The 14,256-nt window shown below is 38.3% G+C and overlaps 1 protein-coding gene and 1 long non-coding RNA gene across 3 annotated transcripts in view; one reads left to right on the top strand and one right to left on the bottom strand.

Annotated features, from left to right (window-relative positions):
• LOC142144026 (uncharacterized) overlaps positions 1 to 14,256 on the bottom strand; it is a 995,146-nt gene that overhangs the window by 804,771 nt on the left and 176,119 nt on the right. The gene's annotated exons all lie outside the window — the stretch shown is intronic.
• Positions 1 to 14,256, top strand: part of DIS3L2 (DIS3 like 3'-5' exoribonuclease 2) — a 216,220-nt gene that overhangs the window by 133,841 nt on the left and 68,123 nt on the right. The window contains exons 12-14 of the mRNA XM_075202357.1: positions 1,820 to 1,932; positions 3,784 to 3,891; positions 6,854 to 7,087. Of these exons, the coding sequence (XP_075058458.1) occupies positions 1,820 to 1,932; positions 3,784 to 3,891; positions 6,854 to 7,087 (455 nt within the window). The remainder of the gene's footprint in view (positions 1 to 1,819; positions 1,933 to 3,783; positions 3,892 to 6,853; positions 7,088 to 14,256) is intronic.

Raw genomic sequence — 14,256 nt, 5'->3', positions numbered from 1 at the left:
TTTGTTATGGACAGTATCACCTTTGTTGTGCACAGGTTTTCATAAATAGTCCACAATATAATGCACAACTATATCCTCATCATAAAAATGTTGTCCCGTTCAAGTGGACAGATTTGTCATAGACTAGCTTAAGATTAATTAAAATATAGCCCAGTTCACCAGGAACCAGTACTTCAAGAATGTCATGACTCTTGGATATTAGTGAGGATGCTGGTATACGGCCTCTGCCCACTGTGTGTACATGATCTGTTCCTAGTCTGGGGCCTACGTTTTTAATTTGCTGTCAAATATCCTTAAACTTTCAGAATTCAGTAATTTAAAAATGTAAATGTGTATTTTAAAAAAATAGAAAAAAAAGCTAGATGTATCTATGAACACTTAAATGTTTGGACTACTATTATGCATCTCTTTAGGCTGGTGCAGGTACTTGCAGATCTAAATTCAATTAAAGCTGAGGGTATTCAAGATCTGCACTTCCAGTGTGTTTTTTTTTGTGTTATTAGCACTGGGCAAAGTTTTATTTAGTGGATGATATTTATGAAAACTGGTGCACATGTAACTGCAAACAGCACTTGGTAACTGTCGTCAATATTTTATTTTCAATTTTCCCTATTGATTTGTGATTTTGTGAAACTGCTGTACAGTTTTGGTGCCAGAACAGCTTCATACAAACAGTAATGTCTGGACATTCACAGATTTACTGTGATTACAAGATAGTCAGGATTTGTCAAATAAGTAGAGAATTAATGGCACTGGGATGCAGAATTCTGAAACGCTGTTCACCTGTCCAGTTGCAGAATCTTAAAAAGGACAGTAGAAGTTTTCAGGCTGTTTGAAAGATGTTTTGGGGGGCTTGAGCTGCTTTGGGCAAACTATCTTGGTCATTTATACCTACCGGTTACACTGTGCAGACATTGAATGTCTTCCTCTTTACAAAAGGAGTTAAACTTGCACTTCAAAACAAAGGTTTGTTTCCTATCCATTTTTATTTTTTATTAAATTTCAGGCGTAGCCATCCCGTCCTGAGCTCTGACCGTTCACATTATGTAAATATATGTAACCAAATATTTACTTGGGGCTTCCATTAAAGGCCCTGGGATCTCAGGGGGTCTACTAAAGGCTCCCCACCGTGGGGGATATCCTGGACCTTCTTACAGTTTGTTTGGATTGGCTGCCTGCTCCTGTTATCTCATGTCATGAGATCGTTCTCAGTTTGTCGGTTGTATAACCCAACTTTGAAAGTTCAGGCGGATAACACCGGGCTTATTAAATTAGGATTCTGAGTAATGCTGACACAAGCTAACCAGTTCAGTACTGCAGGGAGACATGCACCTCATAGCAAAAAGGTTACAAGGACACATGTCATGCATAGAAATGCAGTATGGATTTATAGTTTTTTCTGTTTGACTGCTAATCCTAGAAAACGATAAGATTTAATACTGTCAGTTCACTGTGACTATCCAGCATTTGTAATCTTCCTGTTGAACAGTTTTGACAGTCTCTATGGGTGAATGTTTATTTTTTAGTCATACACCGTTAATTTTCTAGTCCTCTGTGACCAAGTCAGGTTTTATAGATGTTGGTATTTTGTTGTCTGTGTTCAGAAAGTAATTTCTTTGTTTAAACACACACCTACTGTTACATAGTGCCCCTCACTTCAGGTCTCAGTAGGTCTATGTGCCCCCACATAAGTTGACTGAAATACTGCAGCACTTTTTTTACTCTTTTGAAAACTCAGGCTTATCCAAGCAGGCGTCTTGGACCTCAACTAAGTATCCAATAATAATTCTTCCTCATTTGTTAAATTTTCTGTTTGCAGGTAACTTTGAAGTGGGAGTTCATATTGCAGATGTGAGCTATTTTGTTCAAGAAGGGAGTGCTCTTGATGCAGTAGCCAGTGAACGAGCCACCAGTGTATATCTTGTACAGAAGGTATGTCCATTGTATTTTCTGCTTACACAACCAGGTCTGGAAACATTTCAAACAGCCCACTGGATATTAAATAGTTTTGTGAATTCCATTTTTAAGCTGGCCATGCTTGTTGAGTTATAAAGATAGGTATCTGTTGGTTGCACGTTAGTTTAGAACAGTGTTTCTCAGACAGGGTTCCTCAGAGCCCCAAGTTTCCACCAAGGGGTTTTTAGGTTCCGCGAGACGAAAATGCGTGCTGGCGGGGGAAAAATTCTTGCTGGTCCTAAACTTGTGTGTACTCGCTACAGAAGATTCTTGGTACTCCCTCTGATGACTAATCACCAAATACTACACGGCAATTCTAAGCCCCAATTTGCTAAGCTTTGATCTCTCCACCTTTACATAGAAGCAGATGGCAATGCCTCACATTGGCCATAAGACCTAAAACAAATTAATGCTGGTATTGTTTTTTGGTTTTTTTTCCATTTAACCTTACTACTCAAATATATATTTTTAGTTACGGTTCCAGAAACTTGTAGCCAAGCTTTTAAGCGTATGGTACATGGACGAGAGCAGCCGACTTCCTCGTCATGTGACCATCTCTGCACAGTTCATGGAGATCACGTAGCAAAGAAATAGAGCAGATTTAATTATTATCCATACTTTAGTCGCTTCAGCTAAGCAATTTAGGACAGTAATGCATTGACTTTGGTATATTGTCCATTTGTGGGTTTTAATATTAAGAAATATTGAGGGCTTAGTTACTTGCTCCCATTTTATGTTAATTCACAATCTCACATGTGAAAGATAAATTATCTGCTTTCAGTTTTACAGTAATGATTACTATACCCGTGAGCCTTTTATTAAGTATTGGCACATATAACTTCCTCTGTATGTTTAGTGTAAAGGTGTGCGTCCTCTTTTGTCAGAGCATGTGCTGCATTACCTAATGTTTCTGAGAAAACTTATTCTACTGTGCCTTAAGTCACAATTTCAACACTGCAGAAACTCTGAATCGGCAAAATCCTAATTATGAACATATGGAGAGATTATATTTTGACATTGTTGGAGCAGTAACATTCAGTTATGTCAGATCTGTTTGGTATTCAAGTCTGCTTCCTCTATTCTGAATACTTGTTGGGTGTTTTTTGAAATTTGTTATGCTGTAGGGCAGGAAGAAGAGGTGTATGCTCATTGCTCTATGTAGCTGGTGGTGGCAATGGTTTGTGATTTAATGGCATATTGTCATAGTGATGTCCTTTTCAGGTCTTTTGGGGTTTGGCAAACTCTTCACAGCCATGACTATAGAGCTCGTTGAAGGCAGAAACTTGAATGAGGAGAGTATGATAAGAAACACAATGCTGGTTAGCCATAGCTATGTCCAGTCATTGGCACATAAGAGTTTACATTACTCTTACATTTCCTCAGTAACTTGATAGTGGTGTGGCTGTTAATAGACCTTGGTAGACAAACCATTTGAAATATATTTTGGTTTGGCAAACACATGAAAAGTCACAGTTGGTGCCGGTGTATTTTTTGTGGTATATTGGTGTCTAATGACAAATAGGGGACCATACTTCTCTTTTGAAGTATGAAGTATTTTTCCCTACTATGAAAGGGAAGGATATTAGTCACTGAGGAGTTCTGTGACAATATAAATGTATGAGACCTGCTTTTATTTTCCAACGTAGAGCAGTGTGTATGTCTTTGGTTTGGAGTAGAGGGGTGTGGGGGTGTGATAGAGAGGAGGTTCTTGTAGATCTTAGTGAGGAGGTCTTAAACTTTAACGTTGCTTAGAGTTGAATGAGTGCTCCACATGTGTTGATCCTATTCATAAGGAACGCAAATCATGTTTCTTATTTGTCCTTGCAGGTGGTGCCTATGTTACCCAGGCTACTATGCGAAGAGCTGTGCAGCCTTAATCCAATGGCAGACAGACTTACTTTTTCTGTTATATGGAAAATCACTCCACAGGGAAAGGTTAGTGTATGCTATGTAGATATACCTAAAATGTTTTATTTTTTCCAATGATTTATATGTATGTATACCAGCAAAGCATTGTGTTCCATCTCTCTTATTCTCAAATATTCCACCCTTAAAATTAACAAAAAAACCCAAAAAACAAACATATAGTGCTTTGCCTCCTCCTGAACTCCTATCTAAGGAGATACATGGTAAGTACCAGGAGTGGGTATCAACTTTTATTGAATATGTGCAGTAATCTGGCACTTCTGGATTTGCTTAACCACTCTATGTGGGGAATTCAATTGACTATAGGGGTTTTTGTTTATTTATCCCATGGGGTAAAAAATAAAAAAACAAAATACCCGCGCGGGTTTTGACCTACTGACGCGACCGTTTTTAGCTACCGCAGCGTCAATAATTCATTTGTAAAACAGGTAAGCCATCCCCCGCGAGTTAATCATTGGTTCTTGCAAATTTTTTGGGACGTGAAGGAGGGTTTAACGCGATCTATAATAAAAAACAAAATGCATTGGCATATATTTTATTGCATTACACAACCTTTCTATTTTATAATATCTACATACAGTACTTTTTTTTTTTTTTTACTACTATACAACCATCTATACCATGACAGCATGACAAAACACATTAGTACACATTAGACATATACATTGTATTGGTACATATAACATACATAAATATATTAGTGATTAGTGTTGTTTAGATTTTTCTTTACATGCTTTTTGTAAAATAAAATCACCTTTTTCATGTTATGCATTACTGATGAACATAATTTATCTTTTTTTTTATTTTTTTTATTTATTGTTACATGAGTTCAAATAGTTTTCTGTATGTTTTTAATTTTTTTGTACAACCTTGAGGTGCGAGATAAAACTGGAGATTCGACAGTTTACCGCGCCGCGTTAAACAATTGAATAGCTTTTTAACACTCCTCCTTCCCTCCCTATACTTTCAATGGATCTTCTACTTGTCCGTGATGGGACCATTTGTGCAAAACAACCCGCTCTAAAATGAGTGAAAACCACGTTAAAATGACTTGGTGTTAAAAAAAAAAAAAAAAAAAAACTGCGGTCAATTGAATTGCCCCATACGATGCCTTTATGACAAAAAAAACTTAACTACTCTTGGTTAACAGACACGTAAAAATTATTTTATTTTTTTTGTATACCTAATTAAAGTTCAATTTTCTTTCAGGACAGGTTGGGCAATCTTCTTTTAGCTTAGTGATTTTAAAATATTGTTTAAATTGAATGGCAATTTCTCCATATTGTGAAGTGTTTTATGCTGTTTCATGCCCAAACATTAGGTGTAAATTTTCTCCTGCTTTCAAGCTTTCTCGCTATCTTTATGTAACACCCCTTTGTAGTGCTAGGGTGTGTATGTAGGTGTATCAGTGCGTGTGTCTTGTCTACGGATGGTTTGAATGTTTTCTCCAATAGTAGCGTAGTGCCTCCCACTTTAGTCAGATCACACCAAGGTTTTTTTTTGTTGGTTAGTCTCTCTGGTGTTACTTATTCCAGGACACTAAGGAACCTTCCACCCCCATTTCTTGGACCACAGGGGCACACACAAAATTATAGCACACGGAATTGAATTTAGATTTTTATATAAATATAGACTACTATAATGTGAACAATTCAATTGTGTAAACTTAACAAAAAGCACACTACAACATTTGGTATGTAACACCTAAAACAGAGCTGAGATATAATAAAGTAGAGGTACCTCTCTTACCACTTATATAATACTTGCTGTACTAAAATATTGATATAGCTATATACAGATATCTGTATACACTTAACATGTATACACTGTAACACTTAAAATGGCAATACAGTCCTGAAGAACCAAATATATATATACATACATACATACATACAGCTTTTTCATAGGGCAGTTGGAATATAGGCCTCTTCTTTTAGCTCCAATGTAAAGCAGTTTGTAGCCTGAAATGCAAAACAATGTCCCAATACATATAATAGGCTCCTTGCCAAATTATCTCTGTAAATATTGAATGTATTAAGAACACTTTTGCTGTTTTCTCTTGATTTGATCAAGTCCAATCACCCTGGCTAGCTATGCCTATCCTCACCCTTGTAATAATATCAGTCCTGCAAAAAGGTGATTAACTTTATTCAGGGCTCCCCACCTCAATCCTATCTAACTAACACATATGTCTCAGTCCAATCACATAAACAGTATAAGAAACATTGGTACTGATCAGCCTCTCTTTCTCTCTTTGCTCCTCTGTTCAGGTCTCTCTCAGCAGCCCAGCTTATAATGTCTCCTGTTATGGCATTCTCTGCCTATACAGCGCTGGTCTCATCACCGAAGTAGCCCTTGCTCAATACTGTTTGCTCTCCTCCATGCTCCTTCTTCTCCTCTTCTCACTGCTGCCTCTCCCTCTCAGTCCCACTCCTAATTCCAACTGCTGTTTTCCACTGCTACTTTACCAGCTCCTCTTTCCCACTGGGAAATACTGTTCTCTGCCTGCAGGAGAGGTATCACTCGGGTCGCCAGTGCTACGTCTATCTTTGCTCTCCGTTAAGATCTCCGATGCAGCTATTCTGTGCTTTAACAACTCTCTTCCTGGGATATGTACAGGCGCAGCAGTGCATTCCCTCCATTTTTAATGGATGGAAGTTTATGGGTAGCGGTAAAGGGTGAGCATAAAATTTAACCTGAAAACATTAATAAGCACACTTAGCCTTGAAATAATACATTTCATTAAGGTGAAAATACGTACATTTTTGTTTTTTGAATATTACCCTTTAAATCATTTTGTGATTTAGTTTTGGTGAGCCTCTGGTAACTTTGTAGTCTGAATGTGGCACTTTGTAATCTTTTACTTCTTTAGAATCTCTGTTAGAAACTTTCCTACTACTAGAAAGGATATACTTTAAAAAAACCAAAAACAAACAAAGAAATTTGCAGGTATTAATTTGTTCTCCTTCAGATCCTAGACGAGTGGTTTGGCCGAAGTGTTATCTGCTCCGCAGTGAAACTGAGTTATGACCATGCACAAAGCATGATTGAGAATCCAGATGAACTACTCTGTGCAGAGGAGTTTCCCTCAATAGCCTCTCAACACACAATTGATGAGATACAGCAGGCAACGATCAACCTCCATCTTATCGCACAAAACTTACGCAAACAGCGGTTTGAGGAGGGGGCCTTGAGATTGGACCAGGTGAGAATTCTTTTGTTACTGTAATGTTTTGTTGCTAAATTCTCGTTTTGGCTTTCCCTTCAAATAATTGAACATGCATTGCCATCACCATGTAGTGTAAATATTGCTTAACAAGTTACTCCTTTCTATTGGAATTCTTGGTCTTGGACATAGGCTGAACATTTGGGGAATTTCATTGGCTGGCATTTTGACCCAAAACCAGGCAAAAACAATATCTCCCAATTATATTTCTGCTTGTGGCAAGCTTAAACTAGTCAAAGACAGAAGAATTATATATATAACAGGCTAAAAGATATTTAAACATAGTTTATAGTGTAATATGACATATTAATCTTTATCCAGACAAACCACTGGACAAGCTTATTTACAAAGTGGACCTGATTAATGCCAACTATCAAATAATGGCTGCATGTGGTATTTAAGATTCTAATTTATATTTTAAGGCATACTGGCCACAAATAGGAACAAATGAGTGGTAGCAACTGAGAGATATTATTTCTTTTTGTAACTGTTTTGTTTCGCACTCCAACAAGGCTGGTGCACCCTATAAAATGTTCCTGTGGAGGAAGCCTTTTTTTTTTGTGACTTATCTACTTTATGTGCATGCTAAATGAAGCCAAATGACCTAGCTACCCTACATAACCCCACCCCTGCCCAGTGAATGCTCTCCCCCCCCCCCCCCCCCCAAACATTGCATGTAAGTGTGCATCTTAAGACTTTGCAATTCTAGCACAGGATACTAGTTGAGATGCTGCACTGAGACATATACATTGTAAGTACTTGTGAATCAACAGGGTGTCTCCAGCGTATTTTTTAATGACTTTATCAAGGTGAAGTAGAAGCGCCCCATATGTATTGTTAGCTGGTTCATCAAGGCACTTGGGACAGTAGCGGAGAAGCTTGGGGCTATATGTATTGGAAAGCTGTCTCTGGCATCTGGTAAAAATGTTCATCTACAGCAACTCTTAACTTCCGGGAAAGGAGTTTGGCTTATTTATGTCGCCTTGTGTTACTCTGAAGCAAACTGGGCTCTGTGCTTTTGCTTGAAAAATCTCTCATCTCGGACCTCCACTCAAATTTACTTTGTGGGCTTTATAAGTGGCAGAGAAATGCTCTTGGCCAAATGTGTGTTTCTTTATCATTGGCTAACAGAGTAAAAGTCATGTTGGCTCTGTCTGCTCTTTTCTTAACTGCTTTTCTTTTTGTTTGAGATGGGCATTCATTTTAAACATCAAAACCCAGGGTCTTCAGTGAATTAAAGGGATCTGTGCAGCAGTAGTGACTTTGATGTGAAAAAGTTTATTTGACAGGATTGCATGTAATTTAGAGTTTAGAAAGGCCTATCACTACAAAGTGTTGCATGGCTGAATGCTTTTATCCACTTGAATCTCTTCTCCAATAATGACAGCTGCACTATCTCAGTGATAAGTTGATCAGTGCCTCATCCAGCAGCATGTCAGTACAAGTCTTTCTGACAATTCCCCCCTTCCTATGATGTAGAATGACATAATCACTCTCTCCCTCGTTCAGGGGGAAGAGTTCACTATCTGTTTAAATTATTTGTGCTTACAATCCAGAATATGGGATAGTATAGTATTGCCAAAAGGTTAAGTTGTGTTTTTTGTTTTTGTTTTAGCAAAAGTAAATAAAATTGCGAATCTCAAAGCTCAAAGCTTTAGGATGCAAATAAAGTTCACATGATTAATATAACAGTGCAAATACATTTCTGCACTTGTGTGATGTGCAGTGCATATTACTAATTCAAATGCAACAGTCTTGTAGTCCACAGTTTGAATGATGTGTTGCATTCAAGTTGATTTGAGACTTTAATTTTTGGTAACTTGACATTTGAACAGAAGTATGTACATACGCAAGTCAAAATCAAACAAAAAAATTTCCAGTGTTTAACCTTTAGAATATCTAGGATCAAATTATGCAGCTCACGAAGTTGTCGGAAAATAGATAAGATGTAATAACTGCGGAAGTTCAGTATCCGGCCTGTTCAGATGGCAAATGCTAATAGGTTTGTATAAACCCTGCAAGGTGAATGTTTCCTCAAGCTCTCCTTGATATTTAAGTAGATTTAGGGAAGTGGTCAAAATGTCTTGTTGTTTTTTTTGTTAATTTTTAATTATTTTGATACGTCAAAATGGGTAGCAAAACAATGGGAACCATAACTTGGGTGACCATAACTTTGTGGAGTGAGTTAATATAATACATGTTAAACAGTAAATATAGTAAAGTAATAATATGCCAGGAGTGATTCCCTTATGTAACTGGGAGGTAGGGAGAAAGGGTTGGGAGGTGGGAAATGTTGGTTGTCTTTTTTCTTTGGTTATGGAACTTGTGATAAAAGCAAAAGTATTCTACATTTTTGCAATTTTAATTATAAAGTTTCATTATATTATGCTGTACTTTGCACTGTAAAAAGACAAGTGTGCTTGGGACAGGTGGAGGTTTACTGAACAGGTGGTATCGTAGAATACTGTGGATTCAGGCTCGTCTTCGTTATTGAACACCAACACTTTTCAGTTTTTTAAATGGCCGATGTTAATTAAAATTTTTCATTAAATGACCAACTTCAACGCACATCTACCAATAATGAAAAGTTCTAATTAGAAATTATTATTTTGGGTACCTTAAGCAATAATTTTGGGAGCCAAGAATATTTTTTTCTATTCAGATTTATACAACCAGCTGTTTTTCAGGACACTGTTATTTTGGCATGTTTTTATCCCTGCTTACTGTGCAAGCATGGGCTTTCTAAATTATGCCAGACCTCAATTAGGGAAGCCAGCGCAGTGCCCTGTTTACCAGCTGTGATACTGCTACTGAAAGGTCATCCACCGTTGGGGTCCACCAGTTTCTGAATACCTGGAACAAAGAAATGTTTCTGTTTTGATTGACTGTTTTATTTTACTTGACTCAAAATAAATGTTTCCTCTAAACGTTGTGCATCTTGGTAGCTCTTAAAGTATGTAAGTGTTTATTTCATGCTACATACATCTATGGTGCACATTGTGAAGATGTTTGGTAAATTACCACATGTCCTGAAAGCATTCTGAGAACAGTAGTTTGAAATCTTTTGAGGTGGGGCTAATGCAACTGTCTCTGTGACTGGCAGAAGGGGGCTTGATGGCATTATTACTCTGATATCATCAGTGTTGCATGACATTCCTCAAACTTTGTGTAGAATTTGGTCTTCTAAGAATCTGGAATAGAACACACCCTCTTATCTCATAAAGAGAACAGTAACTCTTTGATAGGGTGTTGCAGTTTTCTGGGTAACCCACAATACATTATTTTGTGTCTGTCTGTTTCAATATATGAAAATCTGTTAAAGGGGTTCACAATTATTTTGCTATGGCACGCTTATGTCCTCTTATTCATTTTCCCCCTTCCAAAGTACTGTTGTGTGTTCCATTACTTACAGTAATGCTGATTAGATTACAGGTCCACATCTTTTCAGGTTATTTTGCTTGTAGTCATGCTGACATTCTGACATGTCTGATTAGCATGAGAAATGGATAGCATGTGCACTCTCTAAGACAGGCCTGTCCAACCTGCGGCCCTCCAGATGTTGTGAAACTACAAGTCCCAGCATGCCCTTCTAGCAATCAACAGGTTGTCTATTGGCAAAGCATGCTGGGGCTTGTAGTTTCACAACATCTGGAGGGCCGCAGGTTGGACAGGCCTGCTCTAAGACTTCAGACTGTAAAATAAGACTGGCAGAATCTGTTGCACATTAATTGTCATAGAACCATTAAACTAGCTAATCATTTTGTAATATAACAATTTTATAATGTAAAATATGGAAGCTTTATTTAAAGTAATGTTCCAAAAGCTAAAGTTTCCAAGAATTGCTGGATATTAATTCTGTAAGTGCTCCTCCCCTCCCCCTAGGTTTATGTTAATGTTGTGTGGTACTGTATGGGTTACTATATATTCTTATGCTTACATTTGTCAGCAGATTAGCAGACGTCTTAACTCCTGCCTGCGGGTCCAACCTAACTCTGTACCGGATCCTGTCCTCCAACGATCAACTATTACTTTCACGCCTTACTAATTTTAGCTTAAAAGGCTTTAAAAACAACTCCGCAAAATGACACCAAATGTTAATAAAAATAATGCCAAGCCTTATTTCCTCTGCTTGTCAGAAGCCGAGGCACCAGACAGGAGAGCAGCCATACGGGAGAACAAACAGAAAGCAAGTTGTGACAGAGCTTTCACCATGTGTATATTGCAGGATACTGATTCCAGTTTTTGCGTTCCAGCACAAGAAAAGCGTACAAACTCTGGCCATGCAATATTAGGCCACTGTCATTGTGATTCCAATCACATGCTTTCTGCATTGATATTAACTTTTCAGTGCACTTACTTCCTAGTGACAGGCATCAAGAATCTAGTTTATCAAAACAACCAAAGGTTTTTTGTTTGTTTTTTTAGCCTATTGCCTAGTTGTTACCGCAATACGTCTTATGCGATTTTGTTTGTTTCTCTGCATGGGCTAGTAGAAAAGCCTGACTAGCTAATCTAGTCTTGACACCAGGGCCGTAACTAGGGCTGTGCGACAGGGGCGACCGCCCAGGGCGCAACGCTGAAGGGGGGCGCAATTTAGGAATATTTTAGGTTAATTTGGTTAAAATTGAGGGCTAGGGGGGCGGCATTTGTCTTTCTCGCCCAGGGCACTAGAATTCTAAGTTACGGCTCTGCTTGACACATACACACACATTCTGCATAAGTGTACATGTATACAGTAAATCTATTACTACGGATGAATGTAGTGTGTACTATACAGATTGAGGCACAATATACTGGGATAAATTAGAGTATACTTATTACATTACAGATACAGGCAGTTTGTACATTAGAATTCTGTAAAATGTAAAATACAGAATTCTAATGTACAAACAGTACATAGGAATATGATTTAATGCAGACTGAGATTTCATCTGATGTGGGCTCATGCACTGTATGCTCGTGTCTCCTAGACAACGGGACACTTTCTTTCGCTCTGTTCGGCAGTCAGCTGTTCTGTCACCAATTCACTGCCACCAATCAGATTCCTATATTTTATAAAGGAGGCTCTGGCACCATTAGGGTGCCAGAATATCAAGGTTCACTTATGCTCTAGCGCTCCTGTTTGCTTCATTGCATCCTGACTGACCTTCCGTCTCCTGACCTGGCTATGCCTGAACTTTCTTTTGGATTCTCCTTTTGGTGTGTATAGATCTCCTGGATTGACCTTCAGCTTTCTTTGTTATTGCCTAATCCTTTGGTACCTATTTGCTTGCATGGCCTGACCCCCGGATTGCACGTCCTTGTTTGTTCACTCTCTACTTTGTTAGTGGCTAAGAGGGCCGGGACCTGCGCGTCTTCTGCATCCAACTACAAACTCCCTTGTTTGGGTCCCTGGCGTTTAGACTCTGCGCCTCCTAGCTTAGCAGCACAAATAGGTCTCGGTCTCTGAAAACCCATGACACCTATCAATTTCATCGTGATTGGACCAATATGACATCATGTGTACTCTAAACAATCACCTGATATCCACTGCAGCATCGCTGTGTATATGGCTAGATTAGCTTAGGTGCCCAATTTGTTATTTTTTTAAAATCATCACTATATATTCAGAGTCAAAATGGACTAATCAATATCTTATGACTATGGCTACCTTATCCACATGAAGTCCTAATTAATGTATAATGAGTGTTTGCTTCTCTGTTACGGAGAGAGATTGTTTGTAATGGGAGCTGTCATGCGTTTTGTTTGGAACAGTAAAAGCGCTTTGTGGGTTTCAAGGATTTATTGTTCCTCTGTAGTACTGCATTGATGTAGATTAAGCAGTGGTTATCGGGCTGTTCCAGGTTTATCATAGCATGGCTGACCAGTATGTCCTGTCCAAATGTTTCATCCTTAATAGTTTTCAATTTGTCATGTAGTCAGAAATACAATATGGAAGCACGTTAAGTAGACGTGTTATTTTAATCTTTAAGCTCCTAAAACGTTTACCCACATTTGTGAATGTAATTGCTAGTAATTATATAAGACAACTTGTCTTTTCGGTTTTAATGGTCTTTTAACTGTGTCTCACACATGATCATATTATACTTCTAAACACCTGCTCCAGTATGATCATTTCAGTCTTAAATAGACAAACAAAAACTGGCTTAAAATCCATTTGCTTTGCTGTCTGATCATTATACATGGTAACTTTCAGATCATACTGAGCCTTAGGATTTAGTTCAGATGAGTGACTAGATATAATTTACTCTTGTGGTTTCAAGCAAGGCAACATTGGTGATCAGCTGTGAATATTGCACAGGCATTGGAATAATGGATCTTGGAGCCTGCACACCTCGACTGTTCAAACAGACGTGGAAACTGTGGGTCAGTCACAAAGGCTGGAAGACCAGGCACAGATAGGGCGTGTGTAAGGCCGTGCTCTCGCATACCCCCAAAACTTGTTTTTCTTTTTAGTCAGGAAAAAGAGATAAATATGGGGCCATATGTAATTTATCTGTTTAACATCATGTCCTCTGGTATTTTGTTATAAATAATGACCCAGGGTATTTATATGTTTTACTCAGGAATTAACCTGAAAGCTTTGAACTCCAAGGGAGCATAATATATACATTTATATTATACACCGAGCAGGCGCTGTAGTGTTAGAATAGGAAATGAAGGCACCTAGTCCTGGATTGAAGTGTGAGCAACTGAATTCCACACACAGTTCTAGCAATTTGTAACAAGTGTAGAACATGTGCCTCACCCTCTCCAACCCTCTCGTTTCCACGTCTACCTATTTTTTTTTTATTTTTTTTTCCCTTCCACTTACATCTTGCTAACGTCTTGTTTCACCTATGACTTCTCTACCATGTTGCCTCACTCCTTTTTGACTCCTCTGCCTCCTTGTCTTGCACATCTGTTCCTTACTTTTCTTCTGTCTACCCATCCCCCTGTTTATCCTGACTTATCTGCCACATAGCCTCACCCTCATGCCTGTCTATTAATATTTCTTCCGTATGTCTTGTCCTCCCATTGGTTATGGCTGTTTATGCCTTTATGTCTCCCATGTCTTATCTGCCATTTTTGCCTCTGTCTCCTCCATGTGCACCATTGTCTCTTTTATATATCTGTTTCTTATTTGCTTATGACTGACAATGCACTTC

This window comes from Mixophyes fleayi, chromosome 3 (genome assembly GCF_038048845.1).
Source record: "Mixophyes fleayi isolate aMixFle1 chromosome 3, aMixFle1.hap1, whole genome shotgun sequence".
NCBI lineage: Eukaryota > Metazoa > Chordata > Amphibia > Anura > Limnodynastidae > Mixophyes > Mixophyes fleayi.
The sequence above is the reverse complement of the archived record's forward strand: the minus strand, read 5'-3'. Positions and strand labels throughout refer to the sequence as shown.